The 22702-nt window shown below is 33.4% G+C and overlaps 1 protein-coding gene across 1 annotated transcript in view; it reads left to right on the top strand.

Annotated features, from left to right (window-relative positions):
- Positions 1–22702, top strand: part of LOC149230801 (jacalin-related lectin 3-like) — a 95637-nt gene that overhangs the window by 69099 nt on the left and 3836 nt on the right. Inside the window, exons 9-10 of the mRNA XM_089379059.1 lie at positions 6173–6367; positions 7107–7325. Coding sequence (XP_089235185.1) covers positions 6173–6367; positions 7107–7325 — 414 coding nt within the window. The remainder of the gene's footprint in view (positions 1–6172; positions 6368–7106; positions 7326–22702) is intronic.

The raw sequence follows: 22702 nt of genomic DNA on the forward strand, positions 1-22702 counted from the left end.
GTAATTTCTAACTTTTTAGGGTCTTCCTTCACCCAACTATCATAAAACAAAGCTAAGTCTATGAATTTTAAGTTCATGGTTTGCAAATTTCTATCATGCCATGCTTTTTGCTGATCCTTAATAACTTGTTGCTAGTGAGTTGCATGGAGTCTATCTTCTTCTAAGCGTTGTATTTAACGAGTTCATCCCTTTTCTGCTTTTTTATTATATTTTAGGATAGTTTACACACTTGCAACATTTAATGTATAGTGGAGTGGTACATCTGCCTCTTTCACATAAACAATTTTGAATGATGTAAACCCAATCGATTGCTTATATGTTGTGCGATATTCCAACAAGACAACTCGGAATTTATCATCTCAATCATCTATGTCGAGGTTCCATATCTTGGTTAGTCCTCTATGCAATGTTTTATTAAATGATTCTACAATGCCATTTGCCTGTGGGTGTTAAGCAATGGTTTTTATGTGACCAATCATGAAAATTTGCATCAAAGTTTGGATTGTAACATTGATAAAATAAGTTCCCCTATCATTGATTATTATTAGGGGATAGCCAAATAGTGTTACTCTATTCTCATAAATGAATTTAGCTATTACTTCTTTCGTACATGATTTGACTGGATCTACTTTTACCCACTTCATCATTAGAGAAATTTTGAGGTCTAAAATGGGCCTCCTAAGGAATATTATAAAATAATAGTGGAAAATATAAAATAAATTATATTACCTCATCAAGTTTTGGAGGGAAAAAGAAAAAACTATTTTTCAACTCGTATTTTCAACTTATCTCCCTACGATTTTACTCAAATCTTGAGCGAGAGCAAGGAGTACCCATGTTGCATACTTTTGAAATGTGAAATGCACGAAAAAATGTGACTGCACAACGATTTCTTTTGCTCGAAATTTGAGTAAAATCGTAGGGAGTTAATTTGAAAATACGAGTTGAAAAAATAGTTTTATTTTTTAATTTTTATACCTTTTTACTCCAAAAATGGTTGAATTATTCCCCATGGTTGACATCATCATATTAAATTCTATTGGTTCTTATAAATTTGGTTTTTATTGTACATTTTTGTTTTGAGGCCCATTTCTGACCTCAAATTTTCTCTAATGCAGACATCCCATTGTTGTTATAATATATTTTTCTCTCGTTCGTCTAGCTCTTTTGTGAAATGGTCTGATAAAATTGATTTCCCAAATCCCAAAAGGTAGTGTTGGGATAATTGAGTGAAGTGACATGATTCTTTGCTAACGATCGAGTTGATCTTTGACATACATCACATTTTTGGACTTGCACTCGACAATCCTGAAATAGAGTCGTGCATCATAATCTTGCTTGCAAAATCTTCCTTGTGGTCATGTCACCTTGATAATGTTTGCCTGCAACTCCTTTATGGGATTCACTAATAGTAGCTTTCCTTCCATGTTCCAATGTGCACCATCTGAGAATATCGTTTTCTCCTAGCTTGTGTAATTGACGATTTATTAATAAAAATGATGCCACTTTAATTGCTACAATCTTCTTCTTTTTATTTGTCAATCCATCAGGGGCCTTTCTTATGTGTAGAAATTGTTCAAATTATGCAAACTCTTAAGGAATTGCTTCTACTTTAAATAGGTGAGAATTTGGTAAGTCATCCTCTAGGTCTATGGACTCTTCCCCTATGTCCAACTAGGACAAATGATCAGACATGACATTCTTATTACCAGGTTGGACGATGAATTCAAACTCAATTTTTTGAAATAATAATAACCATCGAGAGATCCTTGATCGATGGACTAACTTATTAATAATATATCTCATAGCTTGTTGATATGTAAAGAATATGAATGGGTTAGTAAGGAGTTAATGAAAGAATTTATGTAGTGCAAGGATAATGGCGAGTGATTCTCTTTCAGTTTTCGAGTAAATTTTTTTAGCGTTATTTATCTTCTGGCTAGAATAAGCATTGGGATGATGTATAGACTCATTGTATGGTTGTGCTAAAATGACCTCGACTACCAAATTAGAAGCATCAACATGAGCATGAATTGTTTTAGGACGGTCGGGGAATTTTAAGTTAGATGCCTCAACCAACTTCTTCTTTAATAGTTGGAACGATTCCTTGCATTATGTCGGCCATACATATGGAACATCCTTTTTCAGTAACTCATCCATTGGAAAAGTAAAGTCAGAGTAATGCCTTATCAAAATCTTGTAGTATCGTGTGTGCCCAAAAAATATTTTGATCTGTTTTTTATTAATAAAAAATTACTTTGATCTTTGCCATGTCTACCTTTATTCCATCCTTGGATAGTACATAACCTAGCAATATTCCAATTGGTGTAGAAAAAAATACATTTTTGATGTTTAAAGATAAATAAATATGTTTGCATCTTTCAAGCATTAAACGTGGCCATTGAATATGATATTTTAATAATGAATAGATTGTCTAATCATCAAAGTATAATTCCATTGTATTATAGATGTATCCTTGGAAGGATTTGAATACAATCCTTGAAAACACTGCAGGTGCATTCTTTAATCCAAAGGGAATCACTGTGCATGCAAAAGGCCCAAATTCAGTATCAAATGTGGTTTTCTCCTAGTATTGCTCCACAATAGGCAATCAAGCAATAGGCACTTGATTGTACCTTGGGAATCCATCTGTAAAGGAATAACACTCATGGCTCACTACGTCATTTATTATTTCATATGTGAATGGAGTAGGGAATGGATTGGTTATTGTGAGCTTGTTTAGTCCACGGAAATCAACACATATTCCCAATCTTGTAGGGTCGTGCCATTTTTGTCCCACAACCATGGGAATTTCCTATTCTGACTTATTGATAGGGTAGATGATGCCAACAACTAGCATCCCTTCTATCTCTTTTTGTACAATGGGTTTATATTTATGTGCAAGTTTGTATGGTATTTTATTTATAGGTTTCGCTCTTGAAATGAGGTCAATTTTCATTTCCCCCATTTCCTTAACAAGTCCCTTGATTCTTTTATAATTATGGGAAAACAATTCTTGGTACTCTTTTAGTAAGTTGATAAATTTTGTTGTTTGTTTGTCTGACTAGTAGTCACCTATTTGGGCTAGCTTAGGTTGGTCGTCATTTGATATATCAACTTCCTTTGTTTTAATCTCTACATCCATCTATTCAGGGGCTGTTGACTTGTCGAGTCTTTGACATCTGACTTTTACCTCTCGATATGTGGGTGGAAAGTCTAATTGATCAAGGTTTTCATCTTCTTTCTTTTCCACTTTAAACATTGAATTTTTTTTTTTTTTTTTGGTTGTTATTTGAGATTTTCGGAATGTTCGTTCTTCCAACAAAAAATTTGACCAATAGTATGAGTATCTTCCATCTTCAAATGACTAGAAATTTTGTCATTTGATAAGCATGACACATGATTGCATATAGGATTTGATGAGATGTGAATTTCTACTTCTTATTTCCACTTATTGAAGGATTTTGCCTTCAAAAATGATTTAATATACTGAGTTTCCTTGACCAATTCCTACTCTTTTTGCTAGAATTCAAAGTCCTTAATAAAATTATCTTTCATTCTTTCCCTTGTAATGATTGATCACGAGCTTCCTCCAGTTTGTACTATTTATTAGGAAAATTATCCAAAGTGTTAGGAAACATACGAGGCAATACCCTTTCATCCCTATATCTAATTCTTCACCATTATGACTCACAATTGTGTATATGAAGAACGAGATCTTGTACGGACTGGAATATTGGGATATTTTCTTATATTGATAACTTATGCCCTTCAAAACTTTCAATAAAACATGTTGTTGTTATGGTCCATGTTTGGATTTGGGTCGAATGAGTATCCCACCAAGGAGCTGCTTGACCAATGAAAATATGAACCGAGCTATGCATTCTCCCTTGATCTCCAATATATTTGGTCACTTGCTCAACGTGATTCATAGGAGAAGCCCATTCCTTGAATTTGAGTATATTACTGGAGTCTTCATTTAAATCAAATTGTAACAATGATGACACTCCTTTGCTTTTCCTTTCTTAGATTATGGGCATAGATTTTAAGGCGTAACATGACCAAACATTCTTCATTGGTATTTCTTCAATTGTCTAACGTTCTTTCACTTTAGATTCATAATTGTCGATTTTACATTCATAGATCTTGGTGTCAGAATTTTGTCCAATAGAAAGTGCGGAGTCGATTAATACCTCTCTGAATACATTAGGCTCCAAATTTCCTTTATCTTCCTGGAGGACTTGATATAGCCTCCTTGTCGCTGATTTTTTTTCCCATGGTTCAACCAAAGGATTTCCTTCGCGAGGGTTAAGGCAATTAATTATCTTATTATTATTACCTTTTAGTTTAATTATGTCTTTTTTTAAAGATATGGTGGCTTTCATCCTTCGACCCCATGGTCTACTGACTAAATTTGGATAAGCCGGAATTCCATCAACTAAGTCAATGGATTCGAACTCAACAAAGGTCGAAATTCCCATAATTGATGGCTTAAGTTGTCATAGTGTTCCAATTGGCTCATTGAACCTTTGGTAAACTAATTTAAGATAGTTAGTAGTCTTGTGAAGTGATGGTTTCCCAAAATTAATCCATGTTTCTCTTGAAAGTATATTTACTTGAGATCCAAATTTGACCATGACTTGTTTCGTCATATATGCATTTATTTGCAAATTTACTCGAGGGTTGTCATCATCTGAAAATCCACCTTATGAAGATGGCACACGTTTTTGCATTAATTTCTCTCTTCATTGCAATCTTTTAATATATTTACAAGTTCAACAAGGCGACCAAATGATCATTCTTCCTTTAATAGTTCCAGAGGATTCATTTATTCCAAGATGTATTTTCTTGACCCGTGCTAGACCTAGTAAAGACATGGAGGTTTTTTGGATTTATAATATCTTTCTTTGAGAAGGACTGTAACAAATTGACGACCCTTTTATTTAATATATTTGGAAGAATTTCAGGGAAATCCTCCAATGAGTGCTCACCCAAACCACACATATTATAAGAACATAAGTTGGTCTTGTCTTTCAGTGGGCATCTAGGTGCCGTGGGGCCCTCTTGGTAGCATCTAAAATAATAAATCTTCCTCACTCTCAACCTCTACCATGACCTTGACCATTGTGTCCTCTGCTTCAACCACCATATGCTCCTCTTTTGTTTTCTCTTCCTCCTTGGATAGGTGGCTTATTATGTTGACCCGAAAACTGAGTAGGTAAACAACATGATATTTTGGACTGTTCTTCACATTTAAACTGAGGAGAAACTAACATCAGCCATGGTACGTAATGTCTGCATGTGCTTTGATCGTCTATATAAATTTTTTCCTTTTAATTATTTTAATATTTTATTAAAATTATTAATTAAGATCAGCATGAGAATACCCTCTCATATCAAGTTTTTATTTGTATACTCATGTCAAGATTATATATATTATATTATATTTTGTTCTTAATTTTTTTATTATTTAAATTAATATTTAAATATATTTTAAATTTAATTATTATTTTTAGTTATATTTATATTTATTTTAAATTTATATATTTATTTTAAAAAATAATTAAAAAGTAATTTTATTCATATTGATACACAATATATAATGGTATTCGACTGAGATTAAGATTGCTGTAATTATGTATCTCAATAAAATAATTAAATTAATTAAATTGTAATTGCTTTAATTTTATTCACGAAAAAAGTTTGGCACAATAGTTATTTAAATTTTATTTAATAAAAAATATATTTTTATCTAATCATTTTATTATAAATATTAATATTTTTATAAAATAAAATTATTTTAAATATGAAAATATTGATTATTATTAAAATTTATTTTAAATTTAATTATTAATAAATTAATTATATATTCAAATTATAAAAACATCAAAATTTACTAATAAATTTTATAAAAAGAATAAATATCGTTAAAAACTAATTTTTTAAATGTTTATTAAACGTTTAATTATTAATAAAAAAAATGTTTTAAAAAAATATTGATCATATCTACGATTTTGTTATTTTCTATATAAAATCTAAATAAAAATAATAATATTAAAATTTATTATAATTATGATATTATTCGTAAAAATAATAATATTAAATTTTATTATAATTATGATATTATTCGTTTATTTTAAGAAATGAGGAAGTTAATTATTTGGTTTTTCAGATTCCGAAGACTATATCAGTGGGCCCATGGGGAGGCGAAGGTGGAGATTTATGGGATGATGGGTTGTATGCCGGCATTCGCCAAATAATATTAGTTCACGGAAGTGTGATACATTCCATCAACATTGAATATGAAAGGAATGGGGCTTTTGTTTGGTCGAAGCATGGAGGAAGCGGAGGAAATAATATCGAGAAGGTATTGATCTAATTAGAATTTTAAAGTTTATGTGTATTTAAAAGTATGAAATGAATTTAAAGTTTATATTTAATTTTTTTGGTTTGTTTTAATATGTTTGTGATTTGAAAATTTGTGTTTTATAAGAAATTTAGAGGTTTTAAGTAGAATTTTTTTGGTAGAGATCACAAAACATAAATTTTTGGCCAAAATATTTCTCTTATATAATTTCTATGGTTAATTTATTATAGATCACAAAAGCTTAACCGTAAATTAGATATATTTAAGTTCTTAAAATATTTTTGAAATTATTTTTTATTTGAGTTACACAATTTTTTAAAATAGTTAAGTTTTAAATAACTACTTTTAATTATTAAAAAATTTAAAATCAAAACAAAATCTTTTAAAACGAATCATTGAGACAAATTATAAATATTTAAAAGTATAAATATATATATATATATATATATATATTAAATTATTATCTATAAATATAAGTGGTTATATTCAGAAAATTAGAATATATTTAATTATATGAAAGTGTTCCTTGTTTTTTGTTTTTAATTATATGAAAGAAATGCATTAGGTAAATAAATGAAATTTAAATTAAACTAAAAGTATATGAAAATTAATATGAAAAAAAATAGCATTTATTTATTTATAAATTATGATATACTTTTGATATTTATTTTGTAATTGTATTAAATTGTACCATTATTCAATGATTACTGATTTTTGATTTTTTCTTTCTATGTGTAAGATTGAATTGGATTATCCCAAGGAGAGAATCACATCAATAAGTGGACATTACGACAGTTATCTGAGGTCAGTCACTTTTGAGAGCAACGTGAAGATATATGGTCCTTACGGAGTTGAAGATGGCACATATTTCTCTTTACCCATGGCAGAAGGGAAGATAGTAGGCTTCCATGGTCGAAGTGGTTGGTATATAGATTGCATTGGGGTATATATTTCAAAGGTACGGACATTTTTTTTTTCTTTGTCCTTTCTTTTATGTTGTGTTTTTTTATCTTTGTTTCTGTTTCTTTAAATTTTAATAACGCACGTGTCATATGCATATAGGATGGATTTTAAAGAACTTTTTATTTTTATTAATTGATTTTTTTAAACCAATTTTTTTCTAGGAGATAACATTGAAAGTGAAAAAATAGGAGATAACAAGGAAAAGTGACTCTTTGTATTAAAAAATGATATTAAGTGAAATATCTTAGTTAGAGTGATCCCTTGCACATCAATTTTTTGTTTCTAATGGATGAAATTGTGTATCTATATGTTCGGTAGAGTTTTTTGTTTCAAGAAGAACTATATTATTTGATGATAGGGACTTTCTGTAAGGAAGCTTTTTTAAATTTCATTTCACAATTTTATGTTTTCTTAGCTCCCATTTGTTACATTTAAAATTAATACATCCTTCATTATATTTATATTCTGATAGATGTGTGAAAATGTCCGAAGGTAAAAAGGGCCCAATTAGACCATCTTCCATTGAAAGTGTGAACCTTGTAGCTATGGACCAAATTCAAAACATACTAATTATTATTTTTCAATATAACTGAGTATGCAAATGCAAGATGAAACTATTTAGAAATAGACCAGCCTATATAATCCTATCTATGTTTTGCTAGCTTAAATCACTTTTAGGAACCAATTGATATAAAATAAAAGTAGAGCTATAGAGAGTAAGGAGAATAGTCCATGAACTACAATGAACACTAAACTTAAGGAAAACTCTCAAAAGTAAGGATAACCTATAAATAATTGAGATTGGATACTAGATTCATGTTAGAATTGATGTAAAATAGAGAGATATGTATAAAGAGTAAGAATAATAGTCCAACAACTGCCATAGTTTTGTTATGGAAAATTTATAATATTTGAGGATGGATAATAAGTTATTGGGGGAATATCTACTTTACATCAAGTAGTTAACAATGCATAAGCCAAGAAAGAATTTGCACTATAAGCAGGATAATAAACTATAGATCACAACATCGATCCCCACAAGCTTAAAGAAAGGCTATGAATAGATATAATTGTCCATAAACATCCACAATTTGCAAGAATATAAGAGCATAAGCTAACAAGTTATTCTATTCTATAAGGCAATTTACATTATTAGAGTAGAATTTTTTAAACACATAGATAACTTTGAAGTCCATTTATATTATATGTTATTTTGCTCAATATTTCACTTTCTAACCTCATTCCTCAAAAGTGATTTGAATCAAAGAAGCAACTTTGGCAAGGCCTTTTCTTCACACTCTTCATAGAAATTTGCAAGAAGAAATTTAGGTAGGAGATCAAGTGGTCAAATGACAAGGATATCAAATGTGTAGTTTTATGAATATGTTCCTTTGACACTCTCTCAAAAAAATCCATATCCCTTTAAACATAATATTCACAATAATTGAAAGGAAATGTGGGAATTGAGTTGTTAAACATTCATCAATGCATGTCAAACTTGTAACCATTAAACCACTATGAAAGGATGAACAAGTCTTGGGGATATTATATTATTTCTTTTTCTTAGTGACTTCTATTAAAACCTTATCCATCAGATTTATTATTTCCAAAAAAGTCTCGTCAAGTATGTTTCCTTTGAACCCCCACTAAGGGAAACAATTATCACTTCCCCCTCGAACCCCCTAGTCACAAAAGTAGGGAAGAAATCCCACCTTACACCCCCTGTCAAGAACTAGTGTCCAAATGTGACTAAAAATAAGACCTCTAAAATCAGGAAGATAATCAGACTCCACAATTAATAATCTCCCACTTGGAGACTACTTATAACAGTGATATTTCTACTACACTTGTTGACTGTGCTTTCAACTTTGGACTCGGTTAGTTTATCCTATTTATCACCATTGTTGAAGACCAACTAAAACTAAGTCGAAACTCACTTTCTCCTTGATTTCTACTTTCAATAACATGTCTACAATATTTTGGCTACTATGTGTCTTTTCCAACTTCAACTATACCTCTTCCAAAATTAATCATATGAAATGGTACCTAAGTTGTATATGATTACTCTTGAATGAAACGCTGATGTCTGTGCAAGATGAATAGAATTTCCATTGTCACTATACAACCCACTTTTATCCTTCTTTCCCAATTCCTCCATGAATCTTTATAACCAAATAATATCTTTACTAGACTTTGTAGCAGCAACATACTCTACCTTCTATTGTTGAAATTGCAACATCCCACTTTTCTCCTCCTTTCCCAATTCCTCCATGAATCTTTATAACCAAATAATATCTTTACTAGACTTTGTAGCAGCAACATACTCTACCTTCTATTGTTGAAATTGCAACAACCCTTTGCAATTTCGAGATCCAACTTATTATTTTTCCACCTATAGTAAAAATATAGCCCGTGGTACTTCTCCTATTGCATATACCACCTTCCATATTTGAGCAAACATATCCCTATAGAACAATTTTTGTACCTCCAAATCATAATATTGAATAGTAGTACCTTTCACGTACCTAAGAACCCACTTGTACTACCTCCTAATGCTTTTTTCCCTTAAATTTCATACACTTGCTCACAACCTCCACTGCATGTGCAATATTTGGCCTTATGCACACCATAACATACACCAAGTTTCCTATTATTGATGAATATGGAACCTTGGACATGTATTCTATTTCCTCTTATGTCTTTGAATGCATCTCCTTAGTCAATTTGAAATGGCTAGCTAAATGTGCAATCACTGGTCTTCATCTTTGATTTTAAATTTCCATCACCTTTTCTATATATTCACTTTGATACAATGTTAGTTTATGAATTTTCTTGATTCTCGTTCCAAGGATTTTCTTTGCAACACCTAAATCCTTCATAGAAAATTAATTAGCTAATTTTCTTTTGAGCACATTTATATCCCACATGTTAGACCTTATAACAAGCATGTTCGATCTACATATGATAATAAGATGTGATATCTACCATTATATAGTCTCTTAAAATAAATGGAATGGTTAGACTAACATGTATAATAACCTTGTTCTATCATAAATCTGTCAAACTTCAAATATAGTTATCATGGTGCTTTCTTTGAACCATACAAACTGTTCTTTAGTCTGCACACTATTTTTCCCTTCCCTTTGATCTCATATCCTTGTGTGTTTTGTACATAAATTTCTTTCTCCAATTCTCCATGGAGAAAAGTTATATTTACATCTAACTTCTCAAGATGCAAATATTCTATTTCCACTAAAATTAAAATATTTCTAATTAAATTCATTTTGACAACATGAGAAAACATTTCATCAAAATCTATACATTTCTTCTGTGAAAACCCCTTTAAAACAAGTTTGGCCTCATACCTCTTTTTTCCTCCATCTTGTTCCTTTAAACTTTAAACCCATTTGTTTTTCAATTCTTTTTTAACTACAACGAATGGGACGAAGTCTCGTGTTTGGTTATGTGCCAAATAATCCATCTCTTTTGTCATGCCTAGCTGCCATTTCATTCCAGTTTCTACTTGCATTGCTTCTTCATATCTTTATGGTTCACCGAAATCTGTCAACAATACATGGCACGACAATGAAGAGTATCATTTAGGGGGTATTTTTAACTTGGTTGATATTCAAATAACACTTTTAGGGGTTTTCTGTACCTATTGTTTGTCTTGTTATTGAACATTTTTGTATTTTGGCACCTTTGGAATTTCTTTTTCTGTGATTTCATCGAGCATTGTGTATTTTATGTTTCCTGTTTCCTATTTCTTTCTTTGTAATTTTTTATCATACATGACCTTCTCATTGAATACCATATCTCTACTCCTAATGATTTTGTGGTTTTCATAATCCCATAAGTTATAGCCAAAATAATTAAATCCATATCCAGTAAAGGTCCACTTCTTGGATTTTTCCGCAAGATTTGTATTATTTTCTCTATCAATATGGACAAATGCTTCATAGCCAAAATTTTTCAGAAATGAGAAATTTACCTTTTTACATGTCCATGCCTCCTATGGAATGCCACCATCCAAGGAAATTGAAGGCCCTCTATTTATTAAGTAAATAACAATATCAAAAAAATATACCAATAACTCAAGGGTAATCCTACATGCAATCTCATAATCCTTGCATAGTCCATGATTGTCATATTCATCCTCTTTTACACACCATTTTCTTGTGGTATTCCAAGAACTATCTTCTATATATCAATCACATGGTATGAAAAATAACTATCAAACTCATTCCTACAATATTGATCTCCATTATCTGATCTGGCACTTCAACTTATTTCCTGTATTATTTTCTCTATCAATATGGACAAATTCTTCGTAGCCAAAATTTTTCAGAAATGAGGAGTTTACCTTTCTACATGTCCATGCCTCATATGGAATGCCACCATCCAAGGAAATTGAAGGCCCTCTATTTATTAAGTAAATAACAATATCAAAAAAATATACTAATAACTCAAGGGTAATCCTACATGCAATCTCATAATCCTTGCATAGTCCATGATTGTCATATTCATCCTTTTTTACACACCATTTTCTTGTGGTATTCCAAGAACTATCTTCTATATATCAATCACATGGTATGAAAAATAACTATCAAACTCATTCCTGCAATATTGATATCCATTATCTGATCTGATACTTCAACTTATTTTCTGTCTCATTATCAACCAAAAATTTCATATTCAAAGACATCATATTTGTTTTTATTGCAATAAACCTAAGTTTTCCTAGGTACATCATCAATAAAACCAACATAATAACAAGAGCCACCAAGAGAAGATACCTGAGTCGGTACCCATACATCTGCATGCACAAGCTATAACTTTTCACCCTTCCTTTCCTTCCCAACTTTGAGAAATATAACTATTTTCCATTTCCATAAATACAATGCTCACAAAATTCCAAATCAACCTTCTTCAAATCTAGTAATAATTTCCTTGAATGGAAAATATGCATCCCATTCTCGCTAATGTTCCTAGGCCTATGATTCCATAATTTTGTATCCATTCTTATAGAAGCTAAAGCTATATAAATATCAACATTACTAGTACATAAATTCAATTTAGTTGCATTCTCTCCTTTTTCTATTATGAGAAATCCTCTAGTGCCCTTCCAAGAATTTCCTGTAAATGTGACTATACAATATTCACTTCCCAATTTCCCTATTGCAATTAGATTTTTTCTTAAATCAAGAACGTGCCTTGTCTATTTCAAAAAACATTGGTTTACATTTTATAATTTTATCCGTACTTTACCCTTTCCCACAATTTTACATGGTTCACCATCAACTAAGTAAACCTATCCAAAATCAACTTGAATATGATAATGAAAATAATTCTTATGGGGTGTGTCATGAAATGAAGCCCTTGATTTTATCACCCAAGAAGCAATAATGTTATCTATTGAAAGGATTAAATTATATTGTAACACATAACCTGCTACATTTTCTTCCTTATTATTCTCTTGTTGTCCATCTCCTTTTTTATTTTAGAGACCAACAATATTCCTTCTTGTGTCATTTCTTCCCATAATGCCAACATTCTATTCTCCCTCTATATTTGGATTTTCCCTTCTTAGGCTTTCCATGATTCCTTGGGATCTTTCCTCTCTCCCTTTGTATTCCCCTGTTCTCTATAGTCAAAACATTTCTTCACATCTCAATTATGATTTTTTGTGACATTTCATCTCTATGGATAGCACCAACAACATCATGAAACTTTAAAGTGTTTGAACAAAATATAAAATTACTCGTAGCGATGGCCAAGCCATTATATCTTTTTAGTGATGAGCACACAATAAAAAATGTCCTAACCTCATCACCAAAGTTTACTCCTATAGAACTTAAATGATTGGTGACCATGTTAAATTCATTGAAGTGATTAGTAATGGACCCACCTTCTAACATATTTAGATTAATTAAATGCCTCATAATAAATACCTTGTTGGAAGGTGAGGGTTTTTCATACATTTGATCCAATGTCATCATCAAACCCTCAATTTTCCTTTCTTTCAAAATGTTGAAAGCCACTGATGTTGCTAGCTATAGTTGTATTGTTTTGAGTCCCTTTCTATCAAGAATATCCCATTATTCATTTCCATAGTCACTGGCTTTTTTTCTATTCTTCCCATTTGTACATGAAGTTTTTTTTGATAAAAATAATATTTCCATAGCTCGTAGTTTTGGCCGGTAAAATTATCAACACTAAAATCTTTGTCGCTATTTCTCCTACTCGAACTAGGAACCCTCATTTCCTATGAGTTTTATTGGTGAAATAACCCATTGGCTATGATGCTAGTCGTTCGAATTGAAATCACAGAGAGAAAAAAAAAAAACGAATGCAAAAATAAAACATATAATGAAATAATACAAGGGAGACACTAATATACATTGTTCACCAAATTTGGGCTACATCTGCCGAGGAATATGTATTCATTCCTTCTATTCCCTCTAGCAAATTGAAGGGATTACAACCCGTAGCACATCTACTCCAACCTTCTCCTCTCTCTCACAATATCCTCTCTCTCAATTAAAATGCTATCTCAATAATACACAATTGCAATATGTTCCCTTCATAAAAATAGTGTTTCCTTCTAGGAAAAAGGCCCGAACATAAAATCTACCATCAAATCTATGACCTAATGATGAATAGTCAATATTTGCTATGAAATTACCATATTTTACAAGAAGAATTTTCCAAAAAATTCTCCGGAGGGGCACTTCTATTGAACGCCTATAAGGAGGCTCCAAATATTTGTCACCACCCCTTGGACCCAATGACGATAATAGTAGGGGGAAAGCGCGCCCCCTTCCCCCCCCCCTCCCCCCCCCCTGGCCCCCCAAACAAACCCCTCATTAGAAACAAGGGTCCAAACACATCTAAAGATAAGACTTATAAATCATTAAGATAATGAGGCTCCACAAATAATGAGAGATATAAATCAATAGGTATATCTAAATCTCTGAGAAATTTCTTATGGAAATGGAAGGAATGTATAAAAATTGGGAACTATAAGAAGGATTAGAGATATAAAGGTGTTGGTAAAGCAAAGGGATTTGGTGGTGTTACCTCTATATAAAGGAATTCCTCTTTAGAGGAAGGAGGGGATGTGTACTTGGCATCTTCAACCACAAATTCAAATCATGATGTATGGCTAATTGATTAGGGTGACCTCATTGGCTTCTTCACTTATTTTCCTTTTGTTTGAATGTCCTCTAGGACTTGTTTTCAAACTTGATACATGTGAAAACTTCTTGCCAATTTATTCCAACTGTTGGAGTTTTGACCTGAGTTGAATTATGTTCTTCTGTACCTATAAGATCTTGTGGGGATTCTGCTAGGGGAACTGATAAGTCAAATTTAAAAGGCTCTATATACAACTCTGCCTCCCATTCCATTTCATTCTCTGCATCTGCCAATGGTAGGAGTGCATCCGTCTAGGGATCTCTAACTAGTGATGGAATTAGAAACATCATATTAGTTTGCCAAATTAGTTCTTCAAATATATGGTCGAGAGTCAAATGATATGGAAGTTTCTAGGGGTTGACATCATTGGAGTCAACATACCAAACCTTGGTTTCATCTAGTCATGATTGAATAAGAGACATCATTGGCAACAAACATTAGACATGCTAGGAAACCCGCCATCTATTAGAGATTGAATTTAGGTTTAATAACCAATTTCTAAATATTTCACGCGGTCTAATCGACTGTGGTTTCTCCAACGAACCATGTGAAAATATCTTTAAATCATTCATTAGTGGAAATGAAATTGATCGAATTTCTGGTGAATTTTGTTTCTCCAACGAGGAAGACTTGTCTTTTTGCTAGCCAAATTAACAATGATGGGAACTGAATAGTCTTACTTGAATTCCGACATTCTTGGAAGTTGGATTTAACCATGTTAGCTACATGTTGTGCCCAATTGTATGCCCTCCAAGTCTACACCATTTTCCCAATTGCTTCAAGCATGTTCAGTTTTTTGTCAGAAGATCTTCATGTTGGACTAAGGCATAGGGAGATGATGATGCATGCCCATTTGATCTGCAAGGCCCAAAATTGTTTGATGATTAAACCTTTGGAGTTATTTGTTGTCGTCCCACTAGTAAACTTTCAAATCCACATAGTCATGTCCGTTGTCTTTGGGATTCTGTCTCCACGGTGTGGTAGATTGGTGAGGTTATAAATAGAATTTTACAAAGTAATTAGTGGTTTTTCTAACGATAGAAGGTCATTACGGTACCAACTAACAATATACTTAGCGACTTCTTCCTTCAACCAATGTAAATATGCAGCGAATGGTGTGTTGAGGTTATAAATAGAATTTTACAAAGTAATTAGTGGTTTTTCTAACCATAGAAGGTCATTACGGTACCAACTAACAATATACTTAGCGACTTCTTCCTTCAACCAACGTAAATATGCAGCTAATGGTGTGTTGAGAATGTCCCACATGCTTGTTGTGCGTAATATTTGGTTCTACTTGATCCATTCATTATTAATTTTGGCCCACTTCATGAATGTTTCAACATGATTTCCCAAGAAGTATCATTAACCAACTTAGATGCCTCAACCAACTTCTTCTTTAATAGTTGGAACGATTCCTTGCATTATGTCGGCCATACATATGGAACATCCTTTTTCAGTAACTCATCATCCATTGGAAAAGTAAAGTCAGAGTAATGCCTTATCAAAATCTTGTAGTATCATGTGTGCCCAAAAAATATTTTGATCTGTTTTTTTATTAATCGAAAATTACTTTGATCTTTGCCATGTCTACCTTTATTCCATCCTTGGATATTACATAACTTAGCAATATTCCAATTGGTGTAGAAAAAAATACATTTTTGATGTTTAAAGATAACTAAATATGTTTGCATCTTTCAAGCATTAAACGTAGCCATTGAATATGATATTTTAATAATGAATATACAATCCTTGAAAACACTGCAGGTGCATTCTTTAATCCAAAGGGAATTACTGTGCGTGCAAAAGGCCCAAATTCAGTAACAAATGTGGTTTTCTCCTAGTATTCCTCCACAATAGGCACTTGATTGTACCTTGAGAATCCATCTGTAAAGGAATAACACTCATGGCTCACTACCTCATTTATTATTTCATATGTGAATGGAGTAGGGAATGGATTAGTTATTGTGAGCTTGTTTAGTCCACGAAAATCAACACATATTCCCAATCTTGTAGGGTCGTGCTCTTTTTGTTGCACAACCATGGGAATTTCCTATTCTGACTTATTGATAGGGTAGATGATGCCAACAACTAGCATCCCTTCTATCTCTTTTTGTACAATGGGTTTATATGTACGTGCAGGTTTGTATGGTATCTTATTTATAGGTTTCGCTCCTGAAATGAGGTCAATTTTCATTTCCCCCATTTCCTTAACAAGTCCCTTGATTCTTTTATAATTATGGGAAAACAATTCTTGGTACTCTTTTAGTAAGTTGATAAATTTTGTTGTTTGTTTGTCTGACTAGTAGTCATCTATTTGGGCTAGCTTAGGTTGGTCGTCATTTGATATATCAACTTCCTTTGTTTTAATCTCTACATCCATCTATTCAGGGGCTGTTGACTTGTCGAGTCTCTAACATCTCACTGTTACCTCTGGCTGGAATATTATCCCCCAGTTTGTACCATTTATTAGCAAAATTATCCAAAGTGTTAGGAAACATACGAGGCAATACCCTTTCATTCCTATATCTAATTCTTCACCATTTGACTCACAATTTTGTATATGAAGAACGAGATCTTGTACGGGCTGGAATATTGAGATATTTTCTTGTATTGATAACTTATGCCCTTCAAAACTTTCAATAAAATATGTTGTTGTTATTGTCCACATTTGGATTTGGGTTGAATGAGTATCCCACCAAGGAGCTGCTTGACCAATGAAAGTATGAACCAAGCTCTGCATTCTCCCTTGATCTCCAATATATTTGGTCACTTGCTCAACGTGATTCATAGGAGAAGCCCATTCCTTGAATCTATGTATATTACTGGAGTCTTCATTTAAATCAAACTGTAACAATGATGACACTCTTTTGGTTTTCCTTTCTTACATTATGGGCATAGATTTTATATCGTAACATGAGAAAACATTCTTCATTGGTATTTTTTCAATTGTCTAACGTTCTTTCACTTTAGATTCATAATTGTCGATTTTACTTTCATGGATCTTGGTGTCAGAAAGTGGGGAGCCGATTAATATCTCTCTGAATACATTAGGCTCCAAATTTCCTTTATCTTCCTGGAGGACTTGATACAGCCTCCTTGTCTCTGATTTATTTTCCCATGGTTCAACCAAAGGATTTCCTTCGCGAGGGTTAAAGCAAATAATTATCTTATTATTATTACCTTTTAGTTTAATTATGTCTTTTTCTAAAGATATGGTGGCTTTCATCCTTCGACCCCATGGTCTCCTGACTAAATTTTGCATTAATTTTTTTCTTCATTGCAATCTTTTAATATATTTACAAGTTCAACAAGGCGACCAAATGATTATTCTTCCTTTAATAGTTCCAGAGGATTCATCGATTCCAAGAAGTATTTTCTTGACCCGTGCTAGACCTAGTAAAGACATGGAGGTTTTTTGGATTTATAATATCTTTCTTTGAGAAGGACTGTAACAAATTGACGAGCCTTTTATTTAATATATTTGGAAGAAGTTCAGGGAAATCCTCCAATGATTGCTCACCCAAACCACACATATTATAAGAACATAAGTTGGTCTTGTCTTTCAGTGGGCATCTAGGTGTCGTGGGGCCCTCTTGGTAGCATCTAAAATAATAAATCTTCCTCACTCTCAACCTCTACCATGACCTTGACCATTGTGTCCTCCGCTTCAACCACCATATCCTCCTCTTTTGTTTTCTCTTCCTCCTTGGATAGGTGGCTCATTATGTTGACCCGAAGCCTGAGTATGGTAAACAACATGATATTTGGGATTGTTCTTCACATTTGAATGACCTTCTTGCATTGAGTGGCTATTATCCTCATATATTTAACACCATTTTGGCTTAGTATTATGTAAATTATACTAACATTTATGAAATCCCCATGACACTTATACCTGTCTTTTGGGCGATGAATTTGATGAGAAGAATTGGACTTTGCATGTCCCTTGGAACATTCATCTCTCTTTGGAGACAATTTTCCATTATCACTACCATCATGGTGTGACATATAATCACTTGATGATTTCTTTGCCTCAACAATTTTAGAGCACCCTCCAATTTCTCCATGGTCATAACCCAATCCTTCATATCATGGTCATTCCTTCACCTCGATAGGATTAATGATACCTTGTCCATTGACTCCGAGGCCTCTTCAATCATAACCCATCTAATTTAAAAGCTTCATACCAATACCCTTGGTATGCTTTTCAAAGGATTCAAAATATGTGTTATCAACATTAGCTGAAGGAGTAGAACTAGAAACACTAATTACCTCCTTTGGCCTATCACCCATCTTTTCTCTTTCAGATGCTGATGACGAAGTGGATGATGACTCTAGCCAACCAATTTTACCAATTGACACATAGGGAGAATATTTCAGATGCTGGCAAAAATTCCAAGCATTATTTTCAACATAGGGTCGATATCCTGTGTACCAACGATGCCCACAAATTGGCTTCATCTTGGAGGGATTATTTGCTGCTTTGAGGATGGAGCTCTACCGGTTTGTTCCTCCAATACATGCTGCAAATGTAGGCACATTTTCCTTATATCCTCTTCTGCAATTTCAAGCAATCTCCTTAGCTCGACATTCTCCATTTGAAGAGATAGATTAATCACTTCCAAATTTTGGAGTCTTTCTCGCTTCAGTTTCTTGCCCATAGTTTAAATCCAGTCAGAACCCGCTCTGATACCAACTGATATAAAAATGGGATAACAACACTCCTTGATAAAAACTTGTCATCCTCTATTACTTTTGAAGTTAAAAAAATGGGTCTTTAAAGGTAAAATAAGTTTCATAACCTCTTCAAGATGGAAAGTTAAGTTTTCACATGAACTTAAAAGAGAAACAAATTCACATGCAACTCAAGATGATAAACATGAATAGAAGAAACCAACATTTGATAACATAGTTCACCACTCTTGGGCTACGTCTCTGGGCAAACATGAATAGAAGAAACCAACATTTGATAACATAGTTCACTACTCTTGGGCTACGTCTCTGGGCCCTGCTCCAATGACTAGGCCTGCTATATTGATTTCAGCAGCAAATGAGTACATCACAAATTGTTGACACAAGAGTGGCTTATTTCTCCTACCAAGAAACATTCTTCTACAAATAATTCTCACTCAAAAATATGATTCCCTACAACAAGTCATGATGTCAACAGAAAAAGGACACTCTCACAACAGGTCTTTATACTCCACCTTAAATCCAAACACATAAACATACAACAAATCCACAATGAAGTGTTGAAAAGAGCTTCTCTCATGTGCACATTGAGAAAACACTGAAAATAGTTGCTGTGTTGAAGTAACAACTATTTCAGATGGAACTAGAAGGTTGGAAAACCTCTTACTATGCTCTCTCCATAAAAAATGTCGCCTTCTTGCTGCAAAACTTTGATTGTCTGTAGCACTAAAAGACTTGACTGTGAAAAAGTCCATCATCCAGTGCCCAAATCAGAAAACTGAGGATGCCATTAAGTCCAGGACACTCAAAAAACCCTATTTAGACTGTATACTTATTCGCTATTTCTTGATGTGCTTTTCGCTGGAATTACCTCCGTTGATATTTGTTGGGTTTGATTACAGTGGGGGTTTGGTTACAGTTGGGGTTTGGAAGCTCGTAAACCCGGAAACGGGGTCGAACCGTGTCTTTCTTTAAAGAATTTAAACGAGTAATCCCTCTGAGTTTAATTCTGTTTGGAAACTCGTAAACCCGGAAACGGGGTCGAACCGTGTCTTTCTTTAAAGAATTTAAACGAGTAATCCCTCTGAGTTTAATTCTGTTACGTGGAGCGACAGGGTTTAGGCCTGAGTCCTCACATTCAAAGTCTTGTACTTGCCTGTGGTTGCGTACTTTCCTTTTTAAGAACTAGCTTAATTCTCTGTTGTAGAGTCATGACCAGAACCTGGTCTTTAGGAAAATATTTTCCTGTTCCACCGCATTGACCCTGTTATTTTAATAAGAATATGGTCTAATTTATTTCTGAATCATATCTTTTATTTTTTTGATGAAGCCCCTTAAATTTAAGGGGATTTCACCTTTGATATTTTAAGCCACGCTGGCCAACTCTGTAATTGTAATAGCTACCTTCTGTAAGTGCATTCTTTGTTTTAATTTTGGCACGGAAAGACATTTACGCTCTTAACCTTGTTAATGTGTAATAAAATGGTCGCTTTTGTATTATCTTGAGTAACTCTTATGGGTTATGTCCACAGAGAACGTTTTCTAAACTTATGTGATGCTGCCATACGTTGCTGGGTTATCGACTATTATTTTCTTTATGTCCTTCTGGTTGTGCTATTTTGCAGAGGGTTTGGTTTCGTAAATCGTCTCGGTTACCGTACAGTATACTTATTCGCTATTTCTTGATGTGCTTTTAGCCGGAATTATCTCCATTGATATTTGTTGGGTTTGATTACAGTTGGGTTTGGAAACTCGTCCAACCGGAAACGGGGTCGAACCATGTTTTTCTTTAAAGAATTTAAACGAGTAATCCCTCTGAGTTTAATTCTGTTACGTGGAGCGACAGGGTTTAGGCCTGAGTCCTGACATTCAGGGCCTTGGACTCTTCTCTGGTTGGGTACTTTCCTTTAAAAGAACTAGCTTAATTCTCTATTGCAGAGTGATGACCAGAACCTGGTCTTCAGGAAAATATTTCGCTGTTCCACCCCATTCAGACCCTCTTTTTTTTTTTCAATAAGAATATAGTCTAATTTATTTCTGAATGTCGATGAACGTTCGTGGATAAGGGTTGCACAGCTTTCCACAGATTATGTAGTCTTTGCTGCAGTGGGATACGCTGACCAACATGAGTCCTCCCACAGACTGCCTTCAGTACATACCCTCAATACTGTATTGGCCACGACCTTAACAAACGCGCAGTTCAGCGGAAATATCATAGATACAATTTCAAATCCGGTAATTAAAAAAAAACACGGGAAAAACGAATACGCCATTACAGAGAAAACAAAAAACACTATATGCACTGCCAAAAGAAAACTCTTATGACTCAAATTTGCCCTGCTGCAATCTATTTTAAGAATTTGTGGCATATCAAGAAAATAGCACACTATATGAACCCGGATTATGTGAAATAGGAGATTAATAAACTGGCATCAAAACGGTATCTTTCGGCGCTTCCTCGAATTTTAGTTGCACACGAACAGAGGACGATGATAGGCCGTGGCTTCAGGGACGCAAGGAGGGTGTGGCTCGCTGGTTTCCACCATTTGGAGATGTTAGGGAGGAAAAAGGGTTGTGTGCAGCTTTGCCGTTAACTGTGAATGCAACTATGGGCGCTTGAAGGTTTGCCCTAACTGTTAGTGCGGTTGTAAACACACTGTCATGAGTCCAGAAAAATCAAAATAAAACTTTACATATTAACACCATTTTTGTAAACCAAAAATTTCTCCAGAATATTTCAAATTCTAGAGTACATAGATTTTTTTACATCTAAACATTGTGTTGGGCTTCTTTTGTGACGCCCGCAATCTTACGTCCTGCGCCTTACATCACGGTGCTTGCGTGGGTAAACTATGGCAGCCAACAAAGAAGATTTATGCAATGAGAATTTAACTTTGATACCGCCATTGTGTCTGTTGAGATGAGATTCTATACCATCCAACCTATGATTGTGTCTGTTGGGATGTGATAACACACCATCCCAACCCTGAAAGATGCGACGATATTCGTGGAAGGATTTGTGGAATAAGAATAACTTTCTGTCGCCATTCTTTCGGCTTAGATGGGATTTTATGCCATTCCCATCTCTGCATCTGTTTCTCTTTTGCTTTTTTTTGTTCGCTTGAATGGTCTGAGTTCTACCCAATAGTTCCCACGAAAGATGCCTTTTCTTTAAAAATTCCCATTCATTTCAGATTGAATGTACCGATTCAGCCTCTCTCTCTATATATATATTGCTCGGTTTCCACCTGAAATCTCAGAATTCAAGGTAGGTTTATGGCACTTCAATTTCATTCAAACTCTCTGCGCCTCCGACTCCGCCTCCTTTGGAAGTAAACGTTAAGGTAATTCTCAATCGAAAGCATCTATCTATTTTGGAAATTTAAACTCCACTCCATTGGGTTTCATGGCACGCTGTAAATGATGTATTTTATGGTTTACCAAACCCACAGGAATATAATTGCAACTTGAGTTAAATCC

This window comes from Pinus tabuliformis, chromosome J (assembly GCF_031772625.1).
Source record: "Pinus tabuliformis cultivar Carrire ecotype Pingquan chromosome J, CPIR1, whole genome shotgun sequence".
NCBI classification, from domain to species: domain Eukaryota; kingdom Viridiplantae; phylum Streptophyta; class Pinopsida; order Pinales; family Pinaceae; genus Pinus; species Pinus tabuliformis.